The following is a 16,787-nucleotide window of genomic DNA, read 5'->3' on the forward strand; positions in this document are numbered from 1 at the left end:
TGGGAAGTACAAGTTGGCAACATATAGAGACGGTCCCTGCCCAATGACGGGCTCACAGTCTAGAAACGGGCTCACAGTCTAGCTCTGCCAAATGCTTAGTACAGGGATCAGCATGCGGTAAATGCTCAATTAATATGATTGATTGATTGATTGTTCGGTGGCCTCAATTAAAAGTCCACCTACAGATCATCTTGATAGAACGCCAGTGAAGGTTCATTCACTCATTCATTGTCGTATTTATTGAGCGCTTACTGTGTGCACAGCACTGTACAATCACTCATCCCACCCTGACTGGATGACTGCATCAGCCTCCTTTCTGACCTTCCAACCTCCTGTCTCTTCCCAGTTCAGTCTGTACTTCACTCTGCTGCCCGGATTATCTTTCTACAGAAATGATCTGGGCTTGTCACTCCCCTCCTCAAAAATCTCCAGTGGTTGCCTGTCAACCTACGCATCAAGCAAAAACTCCTCACTCTCAGCTTCAAGGCTGTCCATCACCTCGCCCTCTCCTACTTCACCTCCCTTCTCTCCTTCCCTCCTCCAGCCCAGCCTGCACCCTCCGCTCCTCTGCCACCGCTAACCTCCTCACTGGGCCTCGTTCTCTCCTGTCCCTCCGTCGACCCATGGCCAACATCCTATCTCTGGCCTGGAATGCCCTTCCTTCACAAATCCGCCAAACTAGCTCTCTTCCCCCCTTCAAAGCCCTACTGAAGGCTCAACTCCTCCAGGAGGCCTTCCCAGACTAAGCCCCCTTTTCCTCAGCTCCCCCTCCCCTCCGTGTCGCTCCAACTTTCTCCCTTTCCTCTACTCCTCCCTCCCCGCCCGGCACCACTTGTGTATATGTATGTACATATCTATAATTCTATTTATTTATATTGATGCCTGTTAACTTGTTTTGATGTCTGTCTCCCCCCCTTCTAGACTATAAGCCCGGTGTGGGCAGGGATTGTCTCTTCATTGCTGAGTTGTACTTTCCAAGTGCTTAGTACAGTGCTCTGCACAATGTCAGTGCTCAATAAATACGATCTAATGAATGAGTACTAAATGATAGGAGGTGTCCGATACAACAATTCATTCATTCACTCAATCGTATTTATTGAGCGCTTACTGTGTGCAGAGCACTGTACTAAGCGCTTGGGAAGTACAAGTCGGGAACATATAGAGATGGTCCCTACCCAACAATGGGCTCCCAATCTAGAAGGGGGAGACAGACAACAAAACAGAACATATAGACAGGTGTCAAAACCATCAGAATAAATAGAATTATAGCTAAATGCACATCAGAGACAGGTTCGAATCCCGGCTCCGCCACCTGTCAGCTGTGTGACCTTGGGCAAGTCACTTCACTTCCCTGAGCCTCAGTTCCCTCATCTGTTAAATGGGGATTAAGACTGCGAGCCCACGTGGGACAACCTGATCACCTTGTATTCCCCCAGTGCTTAGAACAGTGTTCTGCACATAGTGAGCACTTAACAAATACCATTATTATTATTATTATTATTATTATTATTATTTTATTAAAATGAACAGAGTAGTAAATGCTTACAAGTAAAATAGTGTAACAAATCTGTACACACATATACAAGTGCTGTGGGGAGTGGAAGGAGGTAGGGCAGGGGGACAGCGATGGGGAGGAGGAGAGGAAAAAGGGGGATCAGCAACCCGGTGGGATTCTCTTAAGCGCTTAACAAATACCATGATTTTTTTTGGCATGTGGGGTGGCGTCTACCTCCCACCCTGAGCACTTCCCACTCTGGAGGTATCCATTCATAATAATAATAATAACAATAATCTATCAATCGATCAATGGCCTGGTGGGTGGAATGGGGGGCAGAAAGTCAGAAGGGTTCTTGTTCCAGCTCCACCATTTGTCTGCTGTGTTACCTTGGGTGGGTCACTTCGCTTTTCTGTGCCTCAGTTTCCTCTGGAAAATGGAGATTAAGATTGTGAGCCCCTTGTGGGATGGGGACTGCCTCCATCCTGATTCTCTTGTATCTAGAGAAGCAGCGTGGCTCAGTTTAAAGAGCCTGGGTTTTGGAGTCAGAGGTCATGGGTTCAAATCCCAGCTCTGCCGCTTACCAGCTGCGTGACCTTGGGCAAGTCACTTAACTTCTCTGTGCCTCAGCTACCTCATCTATAAAATGGGGATGAAGACTGTAAGTCCCCCTGTGGGACAACCTGATCACCTTGTAACCTCCCCAGCGCTTAGAACACCGCTTTGCACATAGTAAGTGCTTAATAAATGTCATTATTCATTCAATCATATGTATTGAGCACTTACTGTGTGCAGAGCACTGTACTAAGTGCTTGGGATGTTCAAGTCGGCAGCATATAGAGACGGTCCCTACCCAACAACGGGCTCACAGTCTAGAAGGGGGAGACAGACAACAAAACAAAACTTATTATTATTATTATTACCCCAGCCCTAAACAGTGCCTCGAACATAATAAGTACTTAACAAATACTCTAAGAAAAAAAAATAGTATTTTCCAAGTGATTACTCTGTGTGGAGCATGAACTACTTTGGAGAATACAGTATAACAATATCGGTAGCTGTGTTTCCTTCCCACAAAGAGTTTATAATCTAGAGGGGGGAGACAGACATTAAAGAATACATTACAGATATGTACATAAGTGCTGTGGGGCTGAAGGTGGGGTGAATAAAGAGTACAAATCCAATTTCAAAAGCGACTCAGGAGGGAGAGGTTGAGGCAGAAATAAATGAGTGCTTAGTTGTGGAAGGCCTCTTGGAGGAGATGTAATTTTAATAAGGCTTTGAAGGTGGGAAGAGTGGCGGTCTGTCCGATATTCAGGGGAAGAGAATTTCAGGCTAGAGACGGGATGTGGGCAAGAGATCGGAGGCCAGATAGACCTACACTTCAGCCTATTTAATGTGGGGCTGGATGTTCTCAGTATGGAAGTGATTCCCCCAGGAGGTAGGCAGGGAATTTTGAAGCAGCATAATCTACTGACTCTCTAATGTACTTAAAGTGTTAATGGCCATTTGGCCACCAACAAACCTTTTCAATTCACTGTAATTGCATTAGCCATTTAGTGTAATGAAATAATTAATATTTAACTACTTACCTAACTTCCAAGAAGTGGAATTTGAAATCACTTACAAGTAGTGAAAAATCAGTTCCAAAAGCCGGCATACGACTTTAAGATGTAAATTTATTTTTTTCTTGGACTCTCATGAACCAGTGTGGCAGAGAACCAGCATGAACTAGAGAAGCAGCGTGGCTTAGTGGAAAGAGCCAGGGTTTGGGAGTCAGAGATCATGGGTTCGAATCCCGGCTCTGGCACTTATCAGCTGTGCAACTTTGGGCAAGTCACTTCACTTCTCTGTGCCTCAGTTACCTCATGTGTAAAATGGGGATTAAGACTGTGAGCCCCACATGGGACAAACTGATTACCCTGTATCTACCCCAGTGCTTAGAACCGTGCTTGGCAGATAGTAAATGCTTAGTGAATACAATCATCATTATTATTATCATTATTATTAATAATAACTCTGATTCTGTTTACAATTGATTTCTATTTATTTCAAAAGGTAATAGCCAAAATTGATGACTAAGAAGGATATTGTAAATCATCAAATTATGATACCCTTAGTCATTTGGGCTATTACATTATGGATTGATTAATGACTGCTATTCTAGAAAATAATGATGATGGATGATGTCCTTTTTAACATTAAGCCTTTCTTGTCCTTGTGGGTGGGGTGCATATAGCTTTAATTCTAATTGTTCTGACTATTTTGACACCTGTCTACATCATCATCATCAATCGTATTTATTGAGCACTTACTATGTGCAGAGCACTGTACTAAGCGCTTGGGAAGTACAAGTTGGCAACATATAGAGACAGTCCCTACCCAACAGTGAGCTCACAGTCTAGAAGGGGGAGACAGAGAACAAAACCAATCATATTAACAAAATAAAATAAATAGAATAGATATATGTACAAGTAAAATAAATAAATGAATACAGTAATAAATATGTACAAACATATATACATATATACAGGTGCTGTGGGGAAGGGAAGGAGGTAAGACGGTGGGGATGGAGAGGGGGATGACGGGGAGAGGAAGGAGGGGGCTCAGTCTGGGAAGGCCTCCTGGAGGAGGTGAGCTCTCAGTAGGGCCTTGAAGGGAGGAAGAGAGCTAGCTTGGCGGATGTGAGAGGGAGGGCATTCCAGGCCAGGGGGAGGACGTGGGCCGGGGGTCGACAACGGGACAGGCGAGCACGAGGCCTAACGGTAAGGAGATTAGCGGCGGAGGAGCGGAGGGTGCGGGCTGGGCTGGAGAAGGAGAGAAGGGAGGTGAGGTAGGAGGGGGCGAGGTGATGGACAGCCTTGAAGCCCAGGGTGAGGAGTTTCTCCCTGATGCGCAGATTGATTGGTAGCCACTGGAGATTTTTGAGGAGGGGAGTGATATGCCCAGAGCGTTTCTGGACAAAGATAATCCGGGCAGCAGCATGAAGTATGGATTGAAGTGGAGAGAGACATGAGGATGGGAGATCAGAGAGAAGGCTGATGCAGTAGTCGAGACGGGATGGGATGAGAGCTTGAATGAGCAGGGTAGCGGTTGGGATGGAGAGGAAAGGGCAGATCTTGGCAATGTTGTGAAGCTGAGACCGGCAGGTTTTGGTCACGGCTTGGATGTGAGGGGTGAATGTGAGAGCGGAGTCGAGGATGACACCAGGGTGGCGGGCTTGTGAGACGGGAAGGATGGTAGTGCCGTTTGTTTTGATGTCTGTCTCCCCTTTCTAGACTGTGAGTCCATTGTTGGGTAGGGACCGTCTCTATATGTTGCCAACTTGTATTTCCCACACACTTAGTACAGTGCTCTGCACACTGTAAGCGTTCAATAAATACGATTGATTGAATGAATGAATCACCACCAACTCTACTTTACTGTACTCTCCCAAGTTCTAAGTACAGTGCTGTGCACACAGTAAGTGCTCAATAAACATGATTGAATGAATGAATGACCACTCAAATAATTTTAATTGAGTGATTTATTGTTACTTTACTAATTTTTAGCACACATGTACTTCTGAATTTGCGGTACACGAATTTAATTGGTGTTATATTTTCTACATACTGGGTTATCAAAAGGGCTTTTTAAAAAGTGGCCCTATCTCACAAACCCTTACTAACCTATTAAAAACTTTTGAAGCCCACTACCCTTTATTAGCTCTGGAACACCACTGTCCTAGCAAGAACAAATTCTCACTCAACAATCCAAATAGTCCCAAACTAATCACAAATTCTTAAAAAATAGTGATGTCCAGGCAGAAAATGCATTGCAACTATTACACAAAAACTGGGTACATTGTTTATGTGAATAACCTAACACTCCAATCTGAAAGTGCCCACTAAAGTTTGTACTGATGTAAAAGGATCTGACCAATCCTTTATTGCCTTGAAATACCCTTCTATTTTCAAAGGTTTGCTACTGAGGAGGGAAATTGGCTATGAACAAAAAACAGATGCACTGTCTCTGCCCACTAAGAAACAGTCCTTTTTGTCTGTATATGGAGTAATTTAATTCTTCTCTTCAGTAAAAAAAAAAAAAATAGAAAAAGATGGTTTTATTTCATTTTCTGGAAGTAGAATTTCAATGTTTGCTTTATCCTAAATAAGGCCATTAGGATGCTATAAGTCTTTTATCAATGAATTAGACTCACTACAGAGCTCAGTACCAACTACTCAAAAATCTCAGTTATTGATTGATTGACTAAAAGGCTCTGGGTAATATAAGGGAGTTTTAAGAGACAAAAAATAGATGGAAGAAATTCTACTGTTTTGCAAATGAGTTCTCAGGTTCACTGAATGAAGTTGTGAATTTTGGATGTGATGTTACAATCTAATGAAGCATTGTCCCCATCTTGGATCCAATTTTACAAATCATTCCATTCAAGAAGGAAAATCTGATTGCAAGGAACTTATACTTAGCTTTGCCCAAATTATGACCAGTCAAAATAGAGGAATTCTGAAAATACGTTGTTATTCCTCAGTGGCCAGCATGGAAGAATAGAAATTCACGGTGACTCATTTTTGCCGCTTACAATCTTCATCCTAGTGGGGGTAAATTCCAACTTTTGTCACGTAGTAAATCGATCAATAGCATTTATTGACCACTTATTCCATGTAAAGCACGAAACTAAGGACTTGGGAGAGTACAGTATAGTTGGTAGACACAGCCTGTACCCTCAAGGTGCTTATATTATAGCAAAACAGACAGTCACTAAAGCAAATTACAAATGGGGGAAGCCATAGAGTTTAAAGATGGGCCCTATAAGTGCTATAGGTGAGGGAGGTAAGTTTGACCACCCAAGTCATTAGGTGATGGCGAAGTCATGAAGTGGCAGTAGGAGGGGGAATAGGATGGGGAAATGATTCGATGGTATTTATCGAATGCTTACTGTGTACAGAGCACCGAAGAGTACAATACGACAGAGTTGGTAGACACGTCCTAACAGAAGCTAACAGTCAAGAGGGGGAGACAGCCATCAAAATGAATGATCAAAAAGAAAAATGTACATAAATGTTATGGAGCAGAGGGTGGGGGGAATATCAAGCCCTAAAGGGTACAGATTCAGTACATAGGCGATGCAGAAGGGAGAGGAAGTAGGGGAAATGAGGGTTTAGCTGGAGAAGGCATCTTGGAGGAGATGTGATTTTAATAATTCTTTGAGAGTGGGGAGAGTAGTGGTTTGTCAAGAGTGGAGAAAGAGGTACATTGTTTATAGAATCTACCACAAACATGACCGCAGGGTCATTTATTCCTAGTTGACTTTTTACCTGCTGCATATGCACTCCATTCTTTGTGTATTCAGCGCAACCCTTTTGGATGAAGTGAAGGAAGTAAGAGCAGAGTTGGGTTTTAGTATAACCATTCCCAAAGCGCTTTCAATTTGCAAAGCATCTGACTGCAGCAAGTGGACATCACTCAGTGTGATTGAGCAGTATTCCTTCATTCATTCAATCATATTTGTGGAGCGCTTACTGTGTGCAGAGCACTGGACTAAAGTGCTTGAGAGAGTACGATACAACAATGGACAGTCACATTCCCTGCCCACAACGAGCTTTCAGTCTTGAGTGGGGGACACAGACATCAGTGCAAATAAATGAAATGACAGATGTGTACATAAGTTCTGGGGGGCTGGGAGGGGGGAAGAGGAAAGGGAGCAAGTCAGGGGGATGCAGAAGAGAGGAGGAGATGAGGAAAAGTGGGGCTTAGTCTGGGAAGGCCTCTTGGAGGAGATGGGCCTCAATAAGGCTTGGGGTTGGGGAGAGGAGAGAGTAATTGTCTGTCAGATTTGAGGTGGGAGGGCATTCCAGGATAGAGGCAGGACGTGGGCTAGGAGTTGGCAGTGAGCAGCAGGTGGCCCAGTGGAAAAATAACAATAATAATAATAATAATAGTGGTATTTGTTAAGCACTTACTATGTGCAAAGCACTGTTCTATGTGCTGGGGGGGATACAAGGTGATCAGGTTGTCCCACTTGGGGCTCACAGTCTTAATCCCCATTTTACAGGTGAGGTAACTGAGGCATAGAGAAGTTCAGTGGCTTGCCCAAGGTCACACAGTTGACAAGTGGCGGAGCCGTAATTCGAACCCATGACCTCTGACTCCCAAGCCCGCGCTCTTTCCACTGAGCCACACTGCTAATAACTACGGTATTTGTTAAGCCATTACTCTGCATCAAACACTGTACTAAGCACTGGAGTGGATAAAAGCAAACAGGTTGGACACAGTCCCTGTCCCATGTGGCTCCACCACTCGTCTGCTGTGTGCCCTTGGACAAGTCACTTCACTTCTCTGTGCCTCAGTTTCCTCATCTGGAAAATGGGGATGCATCCAACCTGATCTGCTTGTATCCACCCCAGTGGTTAGTACAATGCCTGGCACACAGTAAGTGCTTAACAGGTACCTGAATTATTATTGATAAATACAATTGCCCACAACGTCCTCCTGGTTCTTGGCAAATCCAGGCTGCCTGGGGGCGGGGGGGGGGGGGGGAAACGCTTGGGGAGATAGTAGGGCCAATCCTCCCTCCCCTGCCTCCTCCTCACCTCCACATCCCAGCGCTTAGAGCAGTGCTTTACACATAGTAAGCGCTTAATAAATGCCATCAAAAAAAAACAAAACAAAAAAAACATCCCAGGAGTGAAAATGCAATAGCTCCAACTTTGCCAACCCAACCTGGAGGGAGAGTGCAGCCCCCGTCAGGGCCAGAGCTCAAAATCCCAACTTCACCCCTTCTCTGCTGTGTGACCCTGGGCCAGTCACTTCCCTTCTCAGGGCCTCCGTCCCCTCATCTGTAGAACGGGGATGGAGACAAGGAGCCCCACAGGGTACAGGGACTGTGGGCAACCCGATTGGCTTGTCGCCACCCCAGCGCTTAGTACAGTGCCTGGCACAGAGCCAGTCCTTAACAGATCCCAAGTCACTTAACTTCTCTGTGCCTCAGTTACCTCATCTGTAAAATGGGGATTAAGACTGTGAGCCTCCTGTGGGACAACCTGATTACCCTGTATCCCCTTAGCTTAGAACTGTGCTTGACACATAGTAGGCACTTAACAAATGCCATTATTATTATTATTATTATTATTATTATTATTATTATTATTATTTCCACACAAATTCATGAAGTGTTCCATATTTTTGAATGCCCTCCCTCCCCACATCCACCAAGCTAGCTCTCTTCCTCCCTTCAAAGCCCTACTGAGAGCTCACCTCCTCCAAGAGGCCTTCCCAGGCTAAGCCTCCTTTTCCCTCTCCTCCTCATCCCCCCTGCCCTATTTCTTTCCCCTCCCCACAGCACCTGTATATATGTTTGTACAGATTTATTACTCTGTTTATTTTACTTGTATATATTTACTATTCTATTTATTTTGTTAATGATGCGCATTTAGCTTTAATTCTATTTATTCTGATGACTTGACACCTGTCTATGTGATTTGTATTGTTGTCTGTCTCCCCCTTCTAGACTGTGAGCCCGTTGTTGGGTAATAATTATAACAATGATAGCATTTATTAAGTGCTTACTAAGAACAAAGCATTATTCATTCATTCATTCAATCATATTTATTGAGCGCTTACTGTGTGCAGAGCACTGTACTAAGCGCTTGGGAAGTACAAGTTGGCAATATATAGAGATGGTCCCTACCCAACAGCGGGCTCACACTGTTCTAAGCGCTGGGGAGGTCATAAGGTGATCAGGTTGTCCCACGGGGGGCTCACAGTCTTAATCCCCATTTTACAGATGAGGTAACTGAGGCACAGAGAAGTGAAGTGACTTGCCCAAAGTCACACCGGGTAGGGACCGTCTCTACATGTTGCCAACTTGTACTTCCCAAGCGCTTAGTACAGTGCTCTGCACACAGTAAACGCTCTTGGGTGGCTAAGCAGAATTGGGTTTTGGTGCTTAAAAGTTCGTTTGAAGTCAGCCAGACTCATTTTGATTTTGTTAAATCCATTCGAGTTTCCAGTGAACGTAATCCCCCTGTCGATGGGGTAACTATGCCAGACACCTGTCTCCATGTTTTGTTTTGTCGTCTGTCTCCCCCTTCTAGACTGTGAGCCCGTTGTTGGGTAGGGACTTGTCTCTATATGTTGTCGATTTGCACTTCCCAAGCGCTTAGTACAGTGTTCTGCACGCAGTAAGCGCTCAATAAATACGATTGAACGAATGAATGTGAATGAATGAACGAATAAAATGAATATCCCACCATTATTATTATGAAGGAGGATGGAGAGTTGGGAACAGAGCAGGGATGGGGGGAAGGGGCTGGGAAGTGGAAGGAAGGCCGGGGGAGGAGAAGGAGGCTGGGGGAGCCCCCTTCTCGCCAGGGAAGTGCAGCCCAGGAGCTGAGACCTCCTTGTGTGGGCAGCGTTGCTCAGTGGAAAGAGCCCGGGCTTTGGAGTCAGAGGTCATGGGTTCGAATCCCGACTCCTCCAATTGTCAGCTGTGTGACTTTGTGCAAGTCACTTCATTCATTCAATCATATTTATTGAGCGCTTACTGTGTGCAGAGCACTGTACTAAGCGCTTGGGAAGTCCAAGTTGGCAACACACAGGGACGGTCCCTACCCAACAGTGGGCTCACAGTCTAGAAGGGGGAGACAGAGACTTCACTTCTCTGGGCCTCAGTTCCCTCATCTGTGAGATGGGGATTAAGACTGTAGCCCCCCGCGGGACAACCTGATCTCCTTGTAACCTTCCCAGTGCTTAGAAGAGTGCTTTGCACGTAATAAGCGCTTAATAAAGGCCATTATTATTATTATTATTTATTGAGCGCTTACTATATGCAGAGCACTACTAAGCGCTTGGGAAAGTACAGCACGGGCCTAGGAGTCATAAAGTCGTGGGTTCTAATCCCCGCTCTGCCACTTGTCTGCTGTGTGACCTTGGGCAAGTCACTTCACTTCTCTGGGCCACATCTGTAAATGGGGATGGAGACTGAGAGCCCCATGTGGGACAGGGGCTGTGCCCAATTCGTTTTGCTTGTATCCACCCCAGCGCTATTTATTTATTTTATTTGTACATGTTTATTCTATTTATTTTATTTTGTTAATATGTTTTGTTTTGTTCTCTGTCTCCCCCTTCTAGAATGTGAGCCCACTGTTGGGTAGGGACCGTCATCTATATGTTGCCAACTTGGACTTCCCAAGCGCTTAGTACAGTGCTCTGCACACAGTAAGCGCTCAGTAAATACGATTGAATGAATGAATGAAGCGCTTAAAAAATACCACAATTATTATTATTACAATGCGACAATAGAGACAATCCCTGCACACAGAGACCTCAGTCCGGAATAGGAGGCGGGGGAAGGAATGTCACTGTTGTTCTATTGTACTTTCCCAAGCGCTTAGTACAGTGCTCTGCACACAGTAAGCGCTCAATAAATATGACTGAATGAATGAAGTAGCCGGGGAGTGAGTGAGGAGGGATATCACAGCCCAAAGAGCATATGAGCGACAGGTCGCGAGGGGAAAGAGACGGTATCTGTTAAGCGCTTATTATGCGCCAAACACTGTACTAAACGCTGGGGTTAAGATAGGCAAAACGAGTTGCCCACGGTCCCTACTTCCCAAGCGCTCACTACAGTGCTCTGCATACAGTAAGCGCTCAATAAATACGATTGAATGAATGCCCCACGGGAGGCTCACAGTGTCCATCCCCATTTGACAGATGAGGGAACTAAAGTCAAGAGAATTGAAACGATTTGTCCAAGGTCCCACAGCAGAGAAGTGGCGGAGGAGGGATTAGAACCCAGGTCCTCCTGACTTAGAGAAGCAGCGTGGTTTAGCGGAAAGAGCCCGGGTTTGGGAGTCAGAGGTTGTGGGTTCTAATCCCACCTCCGCCACGTGCCAGCTGTGTGACTTTGGGCAAGTCACTTCCCCCGCGGAGGCCTTCCCAGACTGAGCCCCTTCCTTCCTCTCCCCCTCGTCCCCCTCTCCATCCCCCCCATCTTACCTCCTTCCCTTCCCCACAGCACCTGTATATATGTTTGTACTTATTTATTACTCTTTATTTATTTATTTTGTACATGTCTATTCTATTTATTTTATTTTGTTAGTACGTTTGGTTTTGTTCTCTGTCTCCCCCTTTTAGACTGTGAGCCCACTGTTGGGTAGGGACTGTCTCTATATGTTGCCAACTTGGACTTCCCAAGCGCTTAGTACAGTGCTCTGCACACAGTAAGCGCTCAATAAATACGATTGATTGATTGATTGATCGTCTGGGCCTCATTCATTCAATCGTATTCATTAAGAACTTACTGTGTGCAGAGCACTGTACTAAGCGCTTGGGAAGTACAAGTCGGAAACATATAGAGACGGTCCCTACCCAACAACGGGCTCACAGTCAAAAAGGGGGAGACAGACAACAAAACAAAACAGGTAGACAGGTGTCAGAAGTGTCAGAACAAGGGATTTAGGCTGTGAGCCCCACATGTTACAACCTGATGACCTCGTATCTCCCCCAGCGCTTAGAACAGTGCTTGGCACATAGTAAGCGCTTAACAAATGCCATCATTATTATTACTTCACTTCTCTGGGCCTCAGTTCCCTCACCTGGAAAATGGGGATTTGGGCTGTGAGCCCCACGTGGACAACCCGATGACCTTTGCATCTCCCCCAGCGCTTAGAACAGTGCTTGGCACATAGTAAGTGTTCAACAAATACCATCATTATTATTCCAGGCCCGGCAGCCCCGTCCCCATGAACCGTCTTCCCGGTCGGTTACCTGTGTTGCCTCCTCCTTGGTTGCCTCTGTCCCGGGGAAAGATCCCGGAACATTTCTCCCACTCCACCTGGCCCGCGAAACACAGCTCCGTGACGATGTGCAGAGCCTTCTGACACAGGCTGTTCACCCCGTCTTCCTGCTGGAAACTCATCCTTTGGAAACTGGAGCCACCGGCCTCTTTTTTCCTCTTTTCCTTCTCCTCCTCCTCCTGGCTCTCTCACCCTTCCTGTCTGGCCGCCTTCCTTCTCCAGCTCCCCTAAGCCATTGCCTGCTTCAGGGGTGGTTTGGCTCTCCTGGAGCGCTCCCGGGAGAAATCACTCTCAGTAATCCCCAGTTATCCCCATGGCAGGAGCCAGGCGCAGGGAGAGAGAGACAGAGAGAGAGAAGGAGAAAAAGAGAGAAGGAGAGAGAAGAGGGGGAAAGAGTGAGAAACCACAGAGGTAGAAAGGAGATGGTGAGGGGGGATGAAGGGGGCAGAGATAAAGGGAGGAGATGGAGAGAGGCAGTGATAGAGTGAGAGGGGATGAAGAGAGACAGAGATAAAGTGAGTGGGATGGAGAGGGGCAGAGAAAAAGTGAGGGGGATGGAGAGAGGCAGAGATAAAGTAAGGAGATGGGGAGAGGCAGAGATAAAGTGAGAGGGATGGAGAGGGGCAGAGAAAAAGTGAGGGGGAATGGAGAGGGGCAGAGATAAAGTGAGGGAGGGATGGAGAGGGGCCGAGATAAAGTGAGAGGGTTGGAGAGAGTCAGAGATAAAGTGAGAGAGGATGGAGAGAGGCAGAGATAAAGTGAGGAGATGGAGAGGGGCAGAGATAAAGTGAGAGGGATGGAGAGCCGAAGAGGGAGAGCAAGAGGGAGGTGAGAGGCGCCTAGGGGTTGGATAGAGATACTTGCATCCCGAAGCGCTCGGCAGCAGGGGAGAGAGCGAGAGGGGGATGGAGTGAGCGCTCCGCTCGCTCCGAACAGCGGACGCCCCTTTTTGTCTTTCTCTTATTCTGTGGGCAGCGGCTGGCTCCCGGCTCAGCGCCCAATGGCAGCCCCAAGCGGCACAGTAAGGACCCTCCTTCTCCTCCTTCCTTCCCCTCCTTCTCCCCCTCCTTCCTATTCTGCCTTCTTCCTTCTCCTCCTTCCCTCTCCTTTTCGTCTTCCTTCTTCCCCTTCTTCCTTCCCCTTCTTCTTTCCTCCCTTCTCATCATTTCCCCCTCCTCCTTCCTCTGCTTCCTTCCCCTCCTGCTCCTCCTTTCCTCCCCTCCTTCTCCCCCTCCTTCCTATTCTGCCTCCTTCTCCTTCTTTCTCCCCTTCCTTTCCCTTCTTCCTTTCCTTCCTTCTTCCCCTCCTTCTTCCCCTCCTCCTTTTCTCTTCCTTCTTCCCCTCCTTCTTCTCCTGCTTCCTTCCCTTCCTTCCTTCCTTCCTTCCCCTCCTTCTTCCCCTCCTTCCTTCTCCTCCTCTTCCCCTCCTTCCCCCCACCTTCCTTCTCATCCTTCTCCCCTACTTCTTCCCCTCTTTCTCCTCCTTCCTTCCCCTCCTTCCTTCCTTCCCCTCTTTCCTTTTCCTCCTTTTCCTCTTCCTTCTTCCTCTCTTTCCTTCCCCTCCTTCTTCCCCCTCCTCTCTCTCCTTCTTGCCCTCCTTCTTGCCCTCCTTCTTCCCCTCCATCTTTCCCCTCCTTCCTTTCCCTCCTTCTTCCCAGCATCATCATCATCAGCAGCAGCAGCAGTCCGAGGCCCCTGGGGGGGTCGGGGTTCATGGTGCCCCCTCCGTGTGCCTTGGATCTCTGGGTCTGTCTGCTTGTCTGTGTCCGTCAGTCTGTCCATCCGGAGGGTCTGTCCCTGCTTGTCCGCTCCCTGGCAGGCCTGGTATGCCTGCCCCCTCCCTCCCTCACCTCTTCCAGGCCACTTTCCCTTTTTCTCATTAAATCCAGTGGGCAGTACCACCTGCTCAAAAGTACCTAGCAAGGTACTATTGCCAGTTTCACGCATTCAGTGACTGGACCCTGTTTTGGTGAAAATGGGGTTTTGATTAAATTTGCCTAGCTATGAACTAAATTGAAGACCTAAATTCTGAAAGGCGACCTTCCCGGAGCTTGGGCCCAGCTCCTTCTGCAGCCCGACTCTTGCAAGCTTTGCCCTCGGCCCTCAGAGAGGGCGAGGGCAAAGGGGGCAAGGATGGGGGCAGGAGCCGAGAGAGCAACTCTGAAATCTTCCTCACCTCCAGCCCTTCATCAGTTGGGAGGAGGGAGAGGGCCGAGGGAGCCTGAGACATCTCTTCTTCCAACTTTTAACAAAACCTGAATTATGAATTACAGTGCCTGGGTTATTCACTTCAAAACACACAACACAAAAACATAGACAATGCTTCTAGCAGGAAACAGAAGGTGTTTTTCTCTCTCTTTAGTTCCCTATACTCTTACTCCCATTCTGAGATGAATCGTAAAACTAAATGCATATTTATTTTAATAGCCAGATAAGATGATATTGCATAACCCATAATTGAAAATTGCAGAGATCCTTATATAACTCTATGGAAATATAGGCAAAGCTAGTGAATGGACACATCTTGGGTGATAAACTATGGCGATTGGAAAGCTCTTGGGTTTGGTTACTGTTTAAACTATTAAAACCCTCGTTTTCCTGTGAAAGTTCAAGTTTGTTCTCAATTACAGCAATGTAAATGATGAAGGATCTTTTCTTCATTATATCTGATGGGAACTCCTGAGTGTCTGAAGGAATATTCAGACTTGGTTCTTTTCCACACTGTTAATCATTTCTGAAAACATCTTTTTTTCTTGTTAAATCCAGTGGGCAGTATAATCTAATAGAAAGTATTAGGCACGGTACTGTTGCCAGTTTCATGCATTGAATCACTGGACCCTGATTCATTGAAAATCGTATTTTCATTAAATCTCTCTAGCAATGAACTAAGACAATTCACAAGGACCTAAATTCTGAAAGGTTACCTTCCTCATTTTAATAATAATAATAATAATGACATTTATTAAGCACTTACTATGTGCAAAGCACTGTTCTAAGCACTGGGGAGGTTACAAGGTGATCAGGTTGTCCCACGGGGGGCTCACAGTCTTCATCCCCATTTTACAGATGAGTTAACTCAGGCCTAGAGAAGCTAAGTGACTTGTCCAAAGTCACACAGCTGACAATTGGTATAGCCAGGATTTCATCCATTCATTCATTCAGTTGTATTTATTGAGCGCTTACTGTGTGCAGAGCACTGTACTAAGCGCTTGGGAAGTACAAGTTGGCAACATATAGAGACGGTCCCTACCCAACAGTGGGCTCACAGTCTAGAAGGGGGAGACAGACAACAAAGCAAAACATATTAACAAAATAAAATAAATAGAATAAATATGTAGAAGCAAAATAAATGAGTAAATAGAGTAATAAATATGTACAAACATATATACATATATACAGGTGCTGTGGGGAGGGGAAGGAGGTAAGGCAGGGGCATGGGGACGGGGAAGAAGGGGAAAGGAAGGAGGGGGCTCAGTCTGGGAAGGCCTTCTGGAGGAGGTGAACTCTCAGTAGGGCTTTGAAGGGAGGAAGAGAGCTAGCTAGGCGGATATGCAGAGGGAGGGCATTCCAGGCCAGGGAGAGGACATGGGCTGGGGGTCAACAGCAGGACAGGTGAGAACGAGGCCCAGTGAGGAGGTTAGCTGCGGCAGAGGAGTGGAGGGTGCGGGCTGGGCTGGAGAAGGAGAGGAGGGAGGGGAGGTAGGAGGGGGCAAGGGGATGGACAGCCTTGAAGCCGAGAGTGAGGAGTTTTTCCCTGACATGTAGGTTGATTGGTAGCCACTGGAGATTTTTGAGGAGGGGACTAACATGCCCAGAGTGTTTCTGTACAAAGATAATCCAGGCATCAGAGTGAAGTGGGGAGAGACAGGAGGATGGGAGATCAGAGAGGAGGCTGATGCAGTAATCCAGTTGGGGTAGGATGAGAGCTTGAATGAGCAGGGTAGCAGTGCGGTTTGAATGGAGAGGAAAGGGAGGATCTTGGCGATGTTGCGGTGGTGAGACTGGCAGGTTTTGGTGACAGATCGGATGTGAGTGGTGAATGAGAGAGCGGAATTGAGGACCAATCAATCAATCAGTCATATTTATTGAGCGCTTACTGTGTGCAGAGCACTGCACTAAGTGCTTGGGAAGTACAAGTTGGCAACATATAGAGACAGCTCCTACCCAACAGTGGGCTCACAGTCTAAAAGGGGGAGACAGAGAACAAAACCAAACATACTAACAAAATAAAATAAATAGAATAGATATGTACAGGTAAAATAAATAAATAAAGAGTAATAAATATTTACAAACATATATACATATATACAGGTGCTGTGGGGAAGGGAAAAAGGTAAAATGGGGGATGGAGAGGGGGACGAGGGGGAGAGGAAGGAAGGGGCTAAGGCTGACACCAAGTTTGTGAGCTTGTGAGACAGGAAGGATGATAGTGCCATCAACAGTGATGGGAAAGTCAGGGAGAGGGCAGGGTTTGGGAGGGAAGACAAGGAGTTCAGT

At 46.5% G+C, this 16,787-nt stretch overlaps 1 protein-coding gene across 1 annotated transcript in view; it reads right to left on the bottom strand.

Annotated features, from left to right (window-relative positions):
• Positions 1–12,413, bottom strand: part of SYT10 (synaptotagmin 10) — a 116,038-nt gene extending 103,625 nt beyond the window's left edge. The window contains 1 exon segment of the mRNA XM_038740257.1: positions 12,263–12,413. Coding sequence (XP_038596185.1) covers positions 12,263–12,413 — 151 coding nt within the window.
• Positions 12,414–16,787: the final 4,374 nt, after the last annotated feature.

The sequence above is a fragment of the Tachyglossus aculeatus genome, chromosome 2 (genome assembly GCF_015852505.1).
Source record: "Tachyglossus aculeatus isolate mTacAcu1 chromosome 2, mTacAcu1.pri, whole genome shotgun sequence".
Taxonomy (NCBI): domain Eukaryota; kingdom Metazoa; phylum Chordata; class Mammalia; order Monotremata; family Tachyglossidae; genus Tachyglossus; species Tachyglossus aculeatus.